Genomic DNA, 18,802 nt, shown 5'->3' on the forward strand with positions numbered 1-18,802 from the left:
TAAGAGCGCCTTTCACCCAGTCCCTGTTGAAAACATGGGGCTCTGCAGGAACAGGATTTGCTGCACTGAACACTCATCTTCTCTCAAGCCACTAGCCCAGTGTTTCTTAATGTTTGTCCCCTGCTGTACCACTTTGCATGGCTCACCTATTGGAAGTACCATTAGAAGTAACTGATGATGATGATGTCGTTGTCAGTTACTCCCAGATTGGGAGGAGACATGCAACGGAACACTGATAAGAGGTTCAGGGCAGATGGGAGGACTTTTTTGAGCTTGTGAGAAGCACATGATAGAGCTATGCCTGCCATGCCAAGCCTCCAGCTACTGTTTGTTGCAGTGTGTTGCTGGTCCCAATGCCAGGCGGCGGCAGCGGCAGCGGCATACCTAGGGGGGTCCAGGGCACGTGTGTTCCCAGGCAGCAGAGGGTTATAGGAAGCATTCCCTCACTTCCCCTACACTCAGCACCTTTATTTCCAAGCAAGTGGAACTTAAAGGTGCCCTTCTTTGCCCACTGCCTCCTCCTGAAGATGATCCGAGGGCCAGCAAGGCTACACTTGAAAACAGGAAATGATTTTAAAGGTCTCAGAATGCCTCTGGGGGAGGCAGCGGGCATGGTGGCACCTCCAGGTAGGGGTGATGCCCCTGTAGGTGTGCCCGTGGACTCCATAATAGCTAGGAACATCACTGGGCAGTGGGGGTCTAGGGGCCCCATGCATACCACATCAAGTACCACCAAGTACCACTGATTAAGAAACACTGCAGTAGCCTTTTGGCTTCTCCTGTCTGTGACAAGTTACCTGTGTTGTGAAATGGTACATTTTTGAAAGGTTGGTTGCATGCGAGCTTCATTTTGATGAAAACAGTCAAAGCGCACCAAATAGTGTATTTTGGGGAAACTTGCTGCCAAATGCAATGAGAATCTCTTTCATTGGGGGAAGAGTTTAAGGGTCACACAGCCAAGAGGTCCCACCGAAACCCACTCTTCATGCCAAAGTCTTCCTTAAAGAGGTTAAGGGACAGGTTCAAGGCTTTGCAAGAGCTAGGGAGTGTTGAAATACTTAGAGCAGGGGTGGCCAGCCTTTCAGTTTTAGAGCTCTTGGACCGTTAACAATTGGGTAGAGAATTTCAGCAGGTGCAGTTTGTCATCTGTGAGATGACAAGTTGCAACAGCTGAAATCCCTTCTTAAGAACCTGCTAGATCAGGCCATATGCCCATCTCGACCAGCTTCCTGTATCTCACAGCAGCCCACCAAATGCCCCAGGGAGCACACGAGATGACAAGAGACCTGCATCCTGGTGCCCTCCCTTGCACCTGGCATTCTGACATAGCCCATTTCTGAATCTTCTACATGATTGTTAAAGGTTCAGGATCCCTAAAGTTGCAAGAGTACCCACTTAGACTCTTCTATGGCAAATGTGGAAACTAGCACTCAGACAAAACAAAAGGGAAAAAAGGCTGCCTGCGTTAACAGTTAGGTGCAGGTTATATCTCTGATTTTGATTTAGTTTACAGATGTGCACCATTTGATGACAGGGATATGTTCTGTGATCCCCACTGTTATGTGAATAGGTCATTGAGTGATCATTCAGCCCACTCTAGTGCCTTTGTTGTGTAAACAGAGACTCCCGTGCCAGACACTCAGATGCACAGGCTACTGGAGACTAATTGCCTCTTCTTTGCATTAAGAGCCTCTTTGTTGTGTAAACAGACTCTCTGCTCCAGGCTTTGGGAGACTGATTGCCTCATTAAGAGCCTCTTTGTTGTGCTTTGACCACAGTTGTATATGTGGCCTGTCATTAAGCCGTTTGTGGTTAAAGCGATGCCCGTCTGTATGGGCAAGTTCTTTTTCTGGAGAAGTTTGAACAAAATTGCTGCTCAGGAAGAAGAACATGGCCCTGTTCAGGTATCATACTAAACCATACTTAGTGCTGCACAAAACAAACCTAAAGGAACTGTGGCCATGCAGTGGGTTCCACATGCCCATAGCAACCTGTTGGCATAGACCCCGATCTCATAATCCATACCCCCCAAAATAAGAATGGGCAGGTGGTATGTGCGCTTGCTTCTACATTCCTAAACTGTGCTACAGGTGTAGCATTCACTGCATGGATGTTGGACATTCTGTGGGGCAGGGCTCCCATGTGCAATAATATTGGAACAGGGCTTTGGATGCCTTGAACAGTGTAGGGTTTCATATATATGCTAGTGATTATAATCAATATAGTGGAGTATGCATTCTTAGGAATGCATGGTTAGTGGAGTATGCATTCAACATAGAGTCTCTTGGAGACACCCAAGATCAAAGCACTGGCACCAGCTTGACCTGATTCTCACCAGATGCTCCAGCCTTCCCAGCATCAAGATCACACATAGTTATCAGGGTGCTACCTGCGACACTGACCACTCCCTGGCGTGCAGCAGAGTGAAAGTGCTAACCAAGCGGCTGTATCACACGTAAAAGGAAGGAAGACCTCGCATTGACACCAGCAAGACCCGGGACCAGGGAAAAGTGGAGGAATTTGCACAAGCACTTGAGGAATCTCTTCCAGGCCTGGCCGATGCAGATGCATCCAACAGATGGGAACATTTCAAAAATGCCGTTTACAACACCACCTTGTCCATATTCGGCAAGAAGACCCACAAGACGGCAGACTGGTTTGAAGCCCACTCTGAAGAGTTGACACCAGTCATTGAGGAAAAGAGGAGAGCTCAAGCAGCATACAAGGCCTGTCCCAGTGAGCGCAACCTGCAGGTCCTCCGAGGTGCTCTTAGCAAAGTCCAGCAGACTGCCAGGAGATGTGCTAATGAATACTGGCTCCAGCTCTGTTCCCAGATACAGATAGCAGCTGACACGGGCAACATCAAGGGGATGTATGACAGTATCAAGCTGGCCCTAGGTCCAACATAGAAGAAAACCACCCCTCTGAAGTCTGCCGCAGGCGAGGTCATCCAAGACCAGGCAGATGGGATGCAGGGTGCAGCGCTACTCTGGGCTATATTCCAAAGAAAATGCAGTAACTGAGGAAGCACTGAACAACATCGAGTGCCTGCCTGTGTTGGAGGAGCTTGACAGTGAACCAACCCTAGAAGAACTTCACATGGCCCTAGACTCCCTCGTCCCTGGCAAGGCATCTGGGAAAGATAGCATCCCTGCTGAAGTCCTAAAGTGCTGCAAAGAGATCATCGCCACTGAGCTGTATGAAATCCTCAGCCTCTGCTGGAGAGAAGGTGGAGTACCACAGGACATGAGGGATGCAAACATTGTCACGCTGTACAAGAACAAAGGTGACAGGGTGACTGCAATAACTACCACGGCATCTCTCTCTTTAGCGTTGTAGGAAAGCTGTTTGCCCGAGTTGCACTGAAGAGGCTCCAGGTACTTGCAGAGAGCGTCTATACAGAATCGCAGTGCGAATTCCGAGCCAACAGGTCTACTACCAATATGGTATTCTCCCTTAGACAGCTGCAGAAGAAATGCAGAGAACAACGATAGCCACTCTTTATAACCTTCATAGAACTCACGAAGGCTTTCGACCTGGTCAGCAGGGACGGCCTCTTCAAGATTCTCCCCAAGATCGGATGTCTACCCAGGCTCCTCAGCATCATCAGGTCTTTCCATGAGAACATGAAGGGCACTGTAGTCTTTGATGGCTCCACATCAGACCCCTTTGACATCCGAAGCAGAGTGAAGCAGGGCTGTTTTCTTGCGCTGACCTTGTTTGGGATTTTCTTCGCTGTCTTGCTGAAGCAGGCCTTTGGAACTGCAATAGAAGGCATCTGTCTCTGGACCAGATCAGACAGAAAGCTGTTCAACCTCTCCAGACTGAGAGCAAAGTCCACAGTCCAGCTGAAATGTCTGCGTGACTTCCTCTTTGCCGACGATGCAGCTGTCACTACCCACTCTGCCAGAGATCTCCAGCAGCTCATGGATCGTTTTAGCAAGGCCTGCCAAGACTTTGGACTGACAATGAGCCTGAAGAAAGCACAGGTCATGGTTCAGGATGTGGACTCACCTCCCTGCATTGCAATCTCTGCGCATGAGCTGGAGGTTGTCCATGACTTTGTGTACCTTGGCTCAACGATCTCCGACACTCTTTCTCTCGATACCGAGCTAAACAAGCGCATCGGTAAAGCAGCTACCACATTTTCCAGACTCACAAAGAGAGTCTGGTCCAATAAGAAGCTGACGGAACATACCAAGATCCAGGTCTACAGAGCTTGCGTCTTGAGTACACTTCTGTACTGCAGCGAGTCATGGACTCTTTGCTTGCAACAGGAGAAGAAGCTGAATGCTTTCCACATGTGCTGCCTCCGACGCATCCTCGGCATCACCTGGCAGGAAAAAGTTCCAAACAACACAGTCCTGGAATGAGCTGGAATCCCCAGCAAGTATACACTGCTGAAACAGAGACGCCTGCGTTGGCTTGGTCATGTCGTGAGAATGGGCAATGGTCGGATCCCAAAGGATCTCCTCTATGGAGAACTTGTGCAGGGAAAGCAGCCTACGGGTAGACCACAGCTGCGCTACAAGGATATCTGCAAGAGAGATCTGAAAGCCTTAGGAATGAACCTCAGCAGATGGGAAACCTTGGCCTCTGACCGTTCTGCTTGGAGGCAGGCTGTGCAGCATGGCCTTTCCCAGTTTGAAGAGATACTTGGCCAACAGACTGAGGCAAAGAGGCAAAGAAGGAAGGCCCATAGCCAAGGAGACAGACCAGGGACACGCTACACTTGCTCCCAGTGTGGAAAGGATTGTCACTCCCGAATCGACCTTTTCAGCCACACTAGACGCTGTGCCAGAACCACCTTTCAGAGTGCGATACCATAGTCTTTTGAGACTGAAGGTTGCCAACAATGTGTTCTTAGGAAAGTTTTTCCTGATTGGTAATGCATTTTTTGAATTTTACAGTGCAGCACTTAATGACTAAATTAGTGACAAAACCAATATGCTTTTAACAAGCATCTAACTTACCTTACTAATTTGTTTTTAGTTTGGAGCTGTAAAGGAAACACTCTAATGAATTTCACACTAAGTCTTATTGGCCAGTGGACGGAACTTGAAATTGATTGGGAGGCCTTAATTGCAAACTGAAGTGTTGTTGAGAATGCTACATTATATTGCACTGCTGTGCATCCCACGGTTGTAAATATTGACATGACACTTTATTAGTCGTGCTAGGCCATTCCAAAGCTACATTACATATATATTTTTAAAAACCAGCAGCAGCAACCCTGGAGAAGGGAGAGAAGCTCCTGGAGTGATTTGTAGATTTGTTGAAGCCACTTGGAAAGACATTAACCAGAGAGATCCATTTTAATGTCTTTTTCTGAACGTGGGCTTATTTCATTTCCATACAAAGTCTGTTAGGAATCGGTGCTTTTCTGTGTGCATTATCCTGCGAGGATAGTTAAATCATGTATACATTTCAGATACAATTAAATTTCCTGTGCGGGGAACTCTTTCCTAATGCGATCTGGGAATTCAAGCAGAAGACAGCACCAACTGCAAATAGGTACTAGTTGTGAGTGTTTTTCTCAAAACGTGATCTTTAAATAAAATAGAAATGGTGACACTGGAGAAGTGAATCAACTTGGTGAGTACTAAACCATCCAGCCTGGTTACTGTAAAATAAGGTTTGGCTGGTTTACTTCATTTTCCAGAGCTTGGGCAAATACCTGTAGAATTAAATTACTTTGTGTCACTTTCCCTGAGGGCGTCAGGAACCTGTTTGTAAAGTGTTTTGCTAAGTCGCTGTATTGATTAGTTACTTGTGGTCTAACCTTTACATAGTTATGCATACTTTCCTTGTGCACATAAATGGCTTTCACACTTGTTTCCAGCAAGATCTTTTGCTGGCTGGATGCTCTTTTGGCAGGTTAATGAAAAGGGTGCTTTTGAAAGGGAAGAAAACAGCCCATTTCATTCCTTGCTCTCCTTTCTTATTTGTTGTTGCCAAGTAAAGTTAATCAGTATGCAGGCTAGAAATGCAACCAGCTTGGCCTGAAGAGCCGGTGGCACAAAGGGTAATGATCGCAGTCATAATTGACAGCACTTATCATGGTGCATACAAGGCTTTCATTGTCAGGATGGTTAGTGACTCAAAGTAATCTAATTAAATGCCCGTAGCGTCCATTAAAAATGCCAAAATAGATGTTTTATCACAGCAGATGGAGCCATTTCTGGCTTTTGCTCCTGTTGCTTGGAAAGTGATTTATTTTTAAATTCATCTTAATAATTTGTATGCTTAGACAATGCAGAGGTAAAGCTGGATTTTTTTTTTGGTTGCATTTAAATTTCCTTGTTATCTGCCTTTTGGGTGGCATGAATTATAGAAAACCAGAGCTGGCAAAGGGGCTGCCTTGGAATGCATGCCAGAATTTCAAGGGGAAAGATTTTAGGTTCAAACTGATATATATCAAAAGTAAGTGCTTGAAAAATAGAGATTTTGTATGAGCCTCATGCAGCCTGCGTGGAAAGGCAATCATTTATTTTACTTATTTAAACTTTATTCTTTTGTAATAAAGAATGCATAACGGATCTGAGGTGGTCCCTTTTGATTGCTGTTCGACTCATTCATCCTATTGTCATGGCTGACCTTTGAATCATATACTGTAGGAACCTCAGACGCTGAATATTGCTTTAGATCCCATAGAAATAACAGTAATCCTTGCTCCATTTTTCTGTACTGATTTTCAGGCAGCTGTTTGGGAAACTTGAAGGCCCACCATCAAGCTCTCACCTGCCACTCAATAGCTGTCATTTTGAGTGGTGGTGACTGCTTTGAGTCCAGCCACCCTTGTCTCCTTTCTGTGCGAACTGCCAACAGTGGCAGAGCTCTTCAGTGGTACTGCTTTCTTGCTTTCCCTTGTTTGACCCACCAGTAATGGCTGTTGATGCAGTGGCAGCTGGTGATGTACTTAAGAAATGGGGCAGGCTTGGGTATCATCTTGCCAAAGGTACCCTAAAAGCTTGAGCTGGTCTTAGAGAACATAGACCTTGTGAAGTTGGACAATTGTGTTGGTTGGACAGTTGGTCCATCTCAGTATTGTCTGTGCTGATTGGCAGAGACTATGCGGAGTTTCAGACAGGCTATTTCAGACTTACCTGGAGATGTCATGAATTGAACCCAGGACCCTCTACATGTAAGGTATGTGCTTTACACCACTGTGCTATGGACCCAACCCCCAAGTTACATGGATGAAGGGGCTGGATTGCAACCATATTTCTGCACTCTAATGCTGCTGATCTCTTTAACTGAAGAATTATCTAACATCCCTACAAAGATGACTGGAGCTATGCTCCGGTCATCTCCGGAGGATGTTCTGAGACCTTCAGGAGGCCTTAGAAGGTCACTTCCAGTTATTTTGGGGGATGGACGGACAGAGGCCTGGGTCCCTGCAAACCGGAAGTGACCTAAGGCAGGTGTGGACAAACATTTTGTCAGGAGGACCTCCCTGACACTCTTGGGGGCCAAGGGGGGGGGGGAATTAATCTACACTTCAAATTTGAATCAATTTACATGAATTTACATAAATGAATACATTAGAGATGGAGCTTATATGAATGAATTAATTTTACTGAGCTTATTTATAATATACATGAGAACTATAATGTAGAGAACCACGTGAGAACTATGAACTGTTTGACACACACAGTGAAAACATACCAAGCTAGAAACACACGGAGACATAACTTGTTCAGAGGCAATGAGAGAGGGGTGTAAAATAATGCCCAGGGAAAAGCAGAAAACACATGGAGACTATAAAAGGTTGTGCTCTAACCCGGCCCACAGCTTATGTCTGGCAGTCATGGGCCAGCGTGGGCTCCAACAGTCTCTGATAGACCAGAAGCTTATTGGAGACTGGGAACTCCCTAAAGGCCGGATTGAGGGTTCCTGAGGGCCACAAATAGCTCACGGGCCAGGGTTTGCCCACCCCTGTTTTAAGACCTAAGAAGGCCTATGAAGACAACTGGAGCACAACTCTGCAGGGGTGCAGGCACTTTTTGGCATGGTCTACCTTGCTTATTTTTTGCTTATATCCCATGATACCTTGGATGAGAAGCTTTTATTTGGTATAGACTGAGAGGGTTCTGCCAACATTCATGAGTGAAATCAATTAGGACAGAAGATATGTGTTGGAATCATTCCTTTTGTGATACAGGAATACAGATTGGCAGAGATGTTGTTCTTCTAGACATTATGAACAATTTCAGATGTGGAACCATGATTGGTTCGGATTATTTCCATTCAGTTTTAAAATGGCCACCACTTTAATGGCAATATGTATCCATTACTGACACCAACAGTGCTTCTTTTATGACACTAGCAGGAAATTTGATGGACGTGTACCCGATAATACTGTAAACAGTCTTAGATGTAGAGCCAATACCAATACTGAACCAGTAATGCACATTTTGCATGATGCCTGCCAGAAGACTAATGGGATGCATCATCCCATTAAGGAGACTTGAAAACTGCAGGTTTCATGAAACCATATGCACCAACATTGACTGGATCAAACATATGTACATGTAGAACAATATCCAAGGGAATAGAGTTTAGTGGGTCAACAATTTTTCATATAGTCAGAAGATGAACGAACAACTTGCAACAGATTTTCTGAACATATTGTGGGGAATGAAACTTGCTATGATGAAAGATTACCATTGTGGTTTTGGGGGAAACCAAGCTCCCCCCCCCCCCGAAAGTTTGGGCTGGAAAATCAGTCACTCAGGACTCAAGTTTGCTTTCATTTTAGATGTGTTTTTTTTCTTGCTATTTGCAATTCCATGTCATAAATTACATTTGAAACTGAAGGGACTTTGCATGAAGTTCAGGGAAGGGCCATTGGTCAGTGGTAGATCACATGTGTTGCATGCAGAAGGTTTCAGGTGCATCCTGGCATCTCTACGCTGAAGGACTCTGGTTGGCTCTTGGTATCCATAGGAGGTTGGTTCCCCCACCCCCGTGGATACTGGGGTCTGCTTTTAAACTTTTTTTAAAAAAAAATCAAAATAAGTCAGAAAATAGCCTTCCCTACCATAGTACTGCAAAACCACGCTGTTTGTAGAGCTGCAGGGCATTCGCTGGTACTCCTGAGTGGCTATGGTAGAAAAAGCTATTTGCTGACTTATTTTGACTTTTAAAAACACTTTTAAAAGGAGGCCCCTTTAGCTGCGGCATCTGTGGATAGTGAAATCCATGGATTCCAGACCTGTGGATAAGGCAGGTTGAAGGCATTATATGTTGAAGTCCAAAGGGAAATACCTTTTATGGGCAATATGTACATTTTCATAAATTGCACCATTTTGTTCATATTGATTGATTGATTGATTGATCTTTTTGTTTTCTTTTACAGGGGCTACAGAAATTGTGTTGAAGGCTCAGATTTTAGCTGGAGGCAGAGGAAAAGGTGTTTTTAGCAGTGGTCTGAAAGGAGGCGTGCATCTAACTAAAGAGTAAGCTTGACAAAATGTACAGTGATTAAGAAATTCCTTTGCAAAGAATTGAGAACCTCTTTAAAAATTCTGTGTTGATCTAAGTTCTCCTGCCTCCTTTTTGTTTTTCTCTGTAGCCCTAAAGTGGTAGGGCAGCTTGCCGAACAGATGATTGGATACAATCTCAAGACTAAGCAAACTCCGAAGAGTGGTGTTCCAGTTAAGAAGGTAAGGGAGTCTTTCACTGCAAATTAGACTAAACTTGATCAGGCAATGCTTGATGCCATTGCGCATGCTACAGTATGTTACCGTGCATTTATAAGTGCTCATTTTCTTTCTTCCAGATTTCTAAATTATACATTGTTTATCTGATAATAAAAAAGACAAAAAAGACAGATTTTTGGGATAACTTAAAATTTGATTTCAGATATCCACCCCCCCCCCAAAAACACAAAAAACTCCTGATTCTATTCAAGCTTTCCTTGCTTGACTTATGGCCAAATTGTACGGGCCATTTAGCATAGCAAATGTTTTACTCTGCTGTTGTTGTAAGTGAGCCAATGATAGCAAAAATGTGCTGCCGTTATGCATGTCAGAGCTGTCAGTGCAGGCGGCCAGCGGCTCCGTGCGTACCCCTGAACTGTCCGGATGTGTCGCTGATCCAGGTCAGGTGGCAGAGGGGGTGCATTTGGGACAGGGGGTGGGCTGAACCAGGGCTGTTCAAGGGTGAGGGGGGGATCTTGGTGGCAGTTGTGCACCCTAGATCCTATCCGCCTTTCCTAGGCTGGACTTGCTCCCTTCCTCTCCTCAGACTTATGCCAGCAAAGTGGCTGGTGTGGTCCAAGAGGCAGCCTACTGGGAGGTAAGTAAAAGATAATCTTATTTATATCTCTCTGACTGTTTGATCATCCCCACCATAGCATGCAGCTTGTGCTCCATGGTGTGACTTCATGCAGTGGACTGGCAGGGGATAGGATTGGGCTGTTAGAGAGTTGGTGTGATACAGAGGTTAGAAAAGAGAGTGACTAAGATGATTACGGGGCTGGGACACCTTCCTTATGAGGAAAGGCTACGGCGTTTGGGCCTCTTCAGCCTAGAAAAGAGACGCCTGAGGGGGGACATGATTGCGACATACAAAATTATGCAGGGGATGGACAGAGTGGATAGAGAGATGCTCTTTACACTCTCACATAACACCAGAACCATGGGACATCCACTAAAATTGAGTGTTGGGAGAGTTAGAACAGACAAAAGAAAATATTTCTTTATTCAGCGTGTGGTTGGTCTGTCGAACTCTTTGCCACAGGATGTGGTGATGGCGACTGGCCTGGACGCCTTTAAAAGGGGATTGTACAAGTTTCTGGATGAAAAATCCATTACGGGGTACAAGCAATGATGTGTATGCCCAACCTCTTGGTTTTAGAAATGGGTTATGTCAGAATGCCAGATGCAAGGGAGGGCACCAGGATGAGGTCTCTTGTTATCTGGTGTGATCCCTGGGGCATTTGGTGGGCCGCTGTGAGATACAGAAAGCTGGACTAGATGGGCCTATGGCCTGATCCAGTGGGGCTGTTCTTATGAGTATTGGACCAATCTACTGAGAATTTGATTCAAATCTCCATGTAGCTAGAAAGGTTATTGGGACACCTTGAGTAGGATAAAAAGTTAAAGATTTAAAGAAAGAGTTGGTAGAACATAGCTTAGGTGGACTGCAGGCCTGATACCATTAAAAACATTGATGTATGAAGGTGCACTATTCTGTATTCCAGGAGGCTCCTACAAGATGGTTGAGATTTCAGTTACCTGCCTTTCAACATCAGAACATTGTTGATGTGCTAACTTGATGGGTAGAGAGCACTTACTATGATGGAATTATATTTCCAGGTGAAGGTTTGAGCCCCGGAAATGAAGTCTTTGTGAATGCAAGTTATATTTAGTCGCAATCTCTTATATAGAATAAAAAGCAGGAACCAAATCACTACATTATGCCCAACACACAGTGCAGTAAGCAGATTAGAAGACTGTATTCGGTGCTTAAAATTCCTCCACAGGCTGCAGCCATGCATTCAATTGTATGTGCAGAGCAGTCATTTATTTTAAATGATCTTACGTGCATGTAATAATTGCATAGAGAATGGCCATCTGCATGTATTAGGTGCATAAAAATTGCACCCATGTTTTCTAAATTGTCTAATCCCCAGTTAGGATTTAAATCATCTTCAGTACACTGAGAGGCAAATGCTGCTCTTTTACTTATAATCACAATATTACACATCTGTTTTTCAATGCTTAAGCTTGAAAAAGCAGAATTCTGCTTTTGTTCTGAAATCAATTGAAAAAGAAAGGCCTGCATGTTGAAATAGATTATTTAAATGAATGCACACTGCAGTGCCCTTTAGATGCCCCTCCAAGCTCCTGCTTATTTGTGAAGAACTCCTGTGTAGTTGGGAAAATACTTAAATGACCCAACCATGTGGGTGGTTTTTATTAATGTCTAATTGGATGGGCAGGGGAGAAAGAGTGAGAAGGATATAAAAGCATGTTGCTGATGAAAAGCTCTTGTTATCTGGTGTGCTCCCTGAGGCATTTGGTGGGCCGCTATGAGATACAGGAAGCTGGACTAGATGGGCCTATGGCCTGATCCAGTGGCGCTGTTCTTATGTTCTTATGAATTTGCAGATGATGTCAAGGAAGGAGGGAAGTGTCAAGTCATCTGAGAACAAGTGATGAGCATTTTGATGATTGACTGGGGGCACATCCCGTGAGGCAGCGGTTCCCAAACTCTGGAAGTTTGGGAGCTGCTGTAAGTGCTTATGGCGGGGCGGGGGGCAAAGGCAGCTACATGATCACCACAATTGTGTTGTGGCCAGGGACAAAAGATTTTTTTTAAAAGATTTTTTAAAATCTTATTTTTAAAATAAACTTACCTGTGACTGTGCCGGCTCTTTCAAACTCCTCTAATCCGCTGTAAACAGTGGGAAAAAAACCACTTCCAGTTTCATGACAAAACACTGCTTACAGCAGTTTGGAGATGTGGCAAGCCATGCAAAGGGGTCCTGACCCTCTAGAGGGCCAGCACTGCCTCAGGTAAGTTTTTTTAAAAAGACCTTTTGTCCCCTGTAGTGGCACAATCATGGCGATCACATCGCTGCCTTCACCATCCCCCTGCTCCTTAAGGGGGCAGAGACAGGGCTTTCCTGACTGGGCGTTGCAGCACCCTAGTTCAGGAACCTCTAGTCTAAGGTGAAGAGCTCGGAGAGATGCCTTCAAGATGTCTATTAACTACCAGTATGATGAGGCTGCAAGAAGGAACATTCAGTCCTCAGGTTGTATAATTTTTAGGCATTTTTCAGTGTGATGATGATGTCACTATTAACTGCACATGTAAAGCATGTTTAATTTTGGTTACCCAGGTTCAAAGGAGAATCAGTTTAAACTGAAATTGATGCAAAGAACTGCAACTAAAGCTGTTGTAAATATGGAGAATTGATCTTTGAATGGTGACAGAAGTTTGTTGACATACGAGAGGCAATGTAATGGCATTCTACAAGTAAACTATTTTTTTTAATACAGGTATTTATATACCGCCTTTCGTGGTCTTTATTCAAGACTTTATTCAAGGCGGTTTACATAGGCAGGCTGATTAAATCCCCGTAGGGATTTTTACAGTTGAAAGAAGGTTCCATCTTTCAAGAACCACAACAGTCCAGATGTTTCACTCTGATCTGGTTTCACATTCTGGCGTCCATCCTCCCACACTCAGAGCAGATGGAATAACTCGGCTCAGCTTGTCAGCTGCTTCAAGGTCGCACGGTGCCGGTGGCTTCGAACTGGCGACCTTGTGGATGTTATCTTCAGGCAAATGGAGGCTCTACCCTCTAGACCAGACCTCCTGCCCAAACCAGACAATGAAACTAAATTCATTGTCTTTAATTAAACCTGTGCACGGTCTTCAAAGTTCACTTTGAACTTTTGTGAAAGTAGACTTTCTTTGTTCTGTCATTCTCCTAAAGTCTCACACACTGTCAAAATATTTTTCTTCCATTTCCCATCTCCCCCCCCCCTTTTCTGGGCTATACGTACCTGTTAGCCCACCCTTTGCTCATATATTTGCTACTTTAGTCTTCTTAACATCTTCATTGGTTTCTTAGGTGCATACAAGAGAAGGACATACCACGTATTAACTTACCACATATTTGGTTGTATGTGCAGAATGTTCATTTGTTTCAAAGAATCTTATGTGCATGCAATAATCATGTGCAGAATTGCTTTCAGCGTGTTTTAGGTGCATAAAAACTACATATACTGCATAGTTACCTGCAGGTTAGTGAAGTATGTTTTCAAAACAAAGTTACCTCAATTGCAGCCATTCTCATGTCGCATCATAACATTTACAGCAGAAGTTTTCAGACTGTGGGTCTGGGACCCACCAGTGGGTCATGACCCAAATTTTTGTGGTTCACAGAACTGACAGGGCAGATTAGGCTATGTACATCAAGAGTTAAACAGGCTGCTACGGGGGGGGGGCACTGCTGCCAAATCACCCTTATAGCCACACCCCTTGGCATTTATAAGTCAAGTAGTAACCTCTAGGGCTCTAAAGACTTTGAGAACCACTGAATTATAGGATGAAGAATATTATACAATTTGCCTTGCAATGTGTGTTCCTTTTCTACAAACCCAGAAATGAATGTGAGTGGCTGGTGCTGAAGGAAACCAGGGAACTGTGGATCTATGACAAGGGAGGGCATTATCATGCATAGAAATCTTCTGAGTAGCACCATGAAACACAATTCCCAACCTTGCTTTTGGAGAGGGGAAGGAATGATGCTGTTTATGTCTACAGTGCAGAGGTGTCCTTATCAACAAATGAGCTTTAGAAAGTAAAGACTTTTCTTTCCCTGCAGTAATACTTAAAATGTTTGGTGTGAGATCAATCTGTCTTAAATAAACAGAGCTCCCCCGGCTCCTTCAGAAGTTGGCAGCTATTTTATAGGTTTACATAAAATTCTCTTAAGGCATCGTGGCATTTGGAGAAACTGGTTATCTGCAAGACAGTTTCTGCTTATCAGAACCTGCTACTGGTCCCTTTTCTCCAAGCAGTAAAAGAATTAACCCTATTAAAGTTTGAATTAAAGACCTTGGTTTAATTCTTCCCTGTAATGGCAGATCTTTGGAAGATACTAAAGGAGACTTGAGTAGCAGGGAGTGTAGAATTCTACACATTAATTCACACGCAGGGTGGCCCTCCTTACCCCCGCAGGTTCAGGGTCTGCTGATTTTATTTACTGCAGGTTCCAACCCATGTCTGGAGGGCCTCATAGAACCTCCAGATGCTACTGGAAGTGTTTTCAGCCATGCCCAGGAGGTGTTCTGAGGTGCAGGGAGGTGAAAAACTGGAAGTGCCTCTCAGAGTGTCTGGGAGACTGTCTGAGGCACAGGAAGGTTGTGTGTGTCTCAGAACATCTCCAGGCACTTCCCATTGTGTCCAGAGGTCCTCTGAGGGCCCCCCGCCCCAAGGACCTCAATATCTGTGGGTTCAGTATTGGGGGGGGGGGTGTATCCAGGAACGGATCTCCTGCAGATACCGAGGTCCAACCTGTTTATAGCATCTTTATTTCTAGCCCTTTGCATCCTAAAGATTTGAGTCAAGTAGCGAAAGGTATAGAACACAGTATAAAATAGGGAAAAGAACATTCAGCCCCCTCACTGGGATGACTACTGGCCTGACCCTGCGAGAGCTAGTCTGAGCTTCCAAGGGGGGAGGATGTTCTGTCACTGTGAAGCATTAGTGTCTCTTTGTAGGTCTCAACCTGCTATTAATTAAGAATATTTATATACTGCTTTTCAACAAGTAGTAGTTCACAATCCAGTTTGCACAGCAAAATAAATCAATATGTTGTTCCCTGTCCCCAAAGGGCTCACAGTCTAAAAAAGAGCCGCAGAAAAGACACCAGTAACAACCAGTGGAAGTGACTGGTTCTGAGGTGAAGAGGGATAGTTACTTTCTTCCTGCTTAATATAAGGGAACACCACTGAAAGGTGCCTCTTGGCCCAGTTAGTTGATATATACATTTCTTTGTTAGGAGGGTCCCTAATTGTAAGGCTGTAAAGGTTATGGAACTGCGAGAAACAGGAACACTGGGCTTGAGATGAAGTTACTATAACTCTTCATCAGGCAAGCATAGGAGCAAACTTTTTTCTGAATCACAATAAGTTGGGATGGCCTGGGAGCCCTTTCATGTTTCTTCAGCATGACAGCATTTAGTTAACTGGTCTCTGTTAGAAGGTTGCTGAGCTGTTTTCCTGAAGTCAGTTCAACATGTGTTTGACACATGATCCTCAGCCAGCTGCATAACGTTGCACCATTGCGTTGAAACTCAGGTCCTGCACCCAAGTCTACAGGTGCTGAAGGATAGCATGTCAGTCATTCTTTTGCCATCCAGGCATAAATAATGGCAGGAAATATGAAAAAAATTAGTTGATTTCAATAAAAAACCAATTCTGCATTAAATGTCCAATAGAATATTTTTTTTTTTGAGGGGGGGGGGGGGTTTGTAATCAACTTGTATACTTAGGAGCTATTTATTTCTCCTGGATATAGTCATTAAAATTAATGATTTGCTTTGCTTAGGGAAGGGTATTTCATGTCAAAAAGAACCTTACAGAGATGAACCTTGCCCAAAAGCAGGGGGATTGTAACAACATTAATTCAAATCTCATCTATAGGATAGAATGACTTAATTATTCATACTTGCATTCCATTGACATGTTATGTTATCACGGATGGGTCTCAGAGCACCAAATGATGAATTCCGATGAGACAAAACTTGGGGCCATGCCCAACCCTTATAGCACTGTGGCGTGAAATGCAACAAGATCAATTGACATGTGCAGCATTTCAGACCAAACTGAGTTTTTATCATGTTGTGAAAGAGGTACTAATAGTTTGATCTGGTTATAAAAATGTAACGACATTGCATGTTTGTTTCATTAACAGTGTCAAGTGACCAAACCACACTTGCTGAACTGAGGTTGTGAACTGATTATCAAAGTTTACTTTTTACATAAGAACAGTCCCACTGGATCAGGCCATAGGCCCATCTAGTCCAGCTTCCTGTATCTCACAGCAGCCCCACCAAATGCCCCAGGGAACACACCAGATAACAAGAGACCTATATCCTGGTGCCCTCCCTTGCATTGGCATTCTGACATAGCCCATTTCTAAAATCAGGAGGTTGCACATGGCTTGTAGCCTGTAATGGATTTTTCCTCCAGAAACTTGTCCAAATCCCTTTTAAAGGCATCCAGGCCAGATGCCGTCGCTACATCCTGCGGCAAGGAGTTCCACAGACTGACCACACACTGAGTAAAGAAATGTTTTCTTTTGTCTCTCCTAACCCTCCCAACACTCAGTTTTAGTGGGTGTCCCCTGGTTCTGGTGTTATGTGAGAGTGTAAAGAGCATCTCTCTATCCATTTTATCCTTCCCATGCATAATTTTGTATGTCTCAATCATGTCCCCCCTCAGGCGTCTCTTTTCTAGGCTGAAGAGGACCAAACGCCGTAACCTTTCCTCATAAGGAAGGTGCCCCAGCCCAGTAATCATCTTAGTCGCTCTCTTTTGCACCTTTTCCATTTCCACTATGTCCTTTTTGAGATCTGGCAACCAGAACTGGACACAATACTCCAGGTGTTGTCTCATATCAGCATAGTTGAAAACAAGATGACAACAACAAAAATTAGGATAATAGCAAACTCCTCTGTTATATGATATAGCTATCCTCTGCCCTCTTGAAATTTTACAAAAAAAAAAAAAAAATTGACAAAAAGTAATTGTCACCCATTTTAATTTTAGAGCTCTGTATACTGTGGTGTTTTTGACAATTACAGTACAAAGCATTTATAACAGATCTTTACTGTGGCTTTACAATATTTTGTAGTATAATACAATACTAATATTGTATTAGTACAATAGAGTATTAATATTTATGGTCAACCACAACTTTTTTTTCTGGTTTTCTGGATTTTTATATCCAGTCAAGAAAGAGATGCTATTACTCGGAGACTTCGTATATAACCCAACTAATGTGTTGTGAATGTCTTCTGGAGGGGGTTCATTCCTCTTGAACAATCTGGTTTGCAGTCTGGGTGCGCTTATGGACCTGTTACCAAACTTGGATGTCTGGATGATTGTAATGGTCCAGCCTACTTCCTCCAGTTTAGACTGATGCTCCAACTGATTAATCAGATGTGTCTGTGGTTACCCATGCGCTGGTGACATCAAGGTTGAATTACTGAGGCACTCTGGGTGGGGTTGCTTCTGGAGACTGTTCAGAAGCTGCAGTTTGTACATATTGAAGCCAACAGATTATTAACTGGTGCAGAGATCATGGCCATGTCACACTCCTGTTGTACCATCTTTGTTGCCCCCCCCCCCTTGTATGTTTATGGGCACAATTCAAAATGTTGGTGATGACCTATAAAGGCCTTAACAGTTTTGGAACCCAAACACTTGAAAGATCTTCTTTCTTCTCATGAATCTGCTCATTTCATGAGGTCATCTAGGGACGCTCTGTTGCAAATGTCATCACCTTTGGAGATATGGTTGACAGTAACTCATGACAGGTGTCCTCTCTGTCAGTTGTTTTTGAAAGTTGATTTTACACTAGTTGACTCTTGGTGCATTCACAAAAAGGGATGTGTTTAAATCAATGATTTCCCCTGTTTTAAGGCATATTTATTAGTGCAGTGGGAACCTGAATTCACATTTAAGATGGTGAAGGCAGAACCGAAGGGCTGTCTTTAATCCATATTCATATATTTTATCTTGAAAACACACATTCTTTGCTTTTATTGGGCTGGTTCGGATAATACTCCAAACCCCCTTTGTCATTCGTGTGCAGGAGGAACATAGATACGTGGGTTTCCATCCCCCACCTGAGGCATTGTTCTACTACCTCTAAATCATGTGGAAGGCAGCTCCTCCAAACTGCCTCCATACAGGCAAAAACAAACGCTACTTTAGGTATTAGCTTGTTTAGAGGAGGCTTGCATGAAACACCTCTGCAAATTTATAGAGCAGTGGGCCACTTGAGGATGGGGCAGCATAAACATGCACATATCCTTATTCCTCTTCCAAGCAGTAATCAGTAATGCTGGACCTGCAGGTTTATCACCTGGACTGTTCCTGTGCATTAAGTGCTATGGTGTAATCAAACACCTCTGTGGCTTGTCAGATCCTAATTTGGTTGTTATATTCCACAGTAAGAGCTGGAGAGGCAGATGTTATGGAAGAGAGGTGTTGGTTGATAATGGAAATAGTTCTGGGCTGCATGGATTGAGCAGGAGTAGTAAAAATTA

General features: G+C 43.9%; 1 protein-coding gene across 1 annotated transcript in view; it reads left to right on the forward strand.

The window, feature by feature from the left end:
• Positions 1 to 18,802, forward strand: part of SUCLG2 (succinate-CoA ligase GDP-forming subunit beta) — a 231,712-nt gene that overhangs the window by 102,282 nt on the left and 110,628 nt on the right. Inside the window, exons 3-4 of the mRNA XM_066616362.1 lie at positions 9,362 to 9,461; positions 9,578 to 9,668. Coding sequence (XP_066472459.1) covers positions 9,362 to 9,461; positions 9,578 to 9,668 — 191 coding nt within the window. The remainder of the gene's footprint in view (positions 1 to 9,361; positions 9,462 to 9,577; positions 9,669 to 18,802) is intronic.

The sequence above is a fragment of the Tiliqua scincoides genome, chromosome 2, assembly GCF_035046505.1.
Source record: "Tiliqua scincoides isolate rTilSci1 chromosome 2, rTilSci1.hap2, whole genome shotgun sequence".
Classification (NCBI taxonomy): Eukaryota; Metazoa; Chordata; class Lepidosauria; order Squamata; family Scincidae; genus Tiliqua; species Tiliqua scincoides.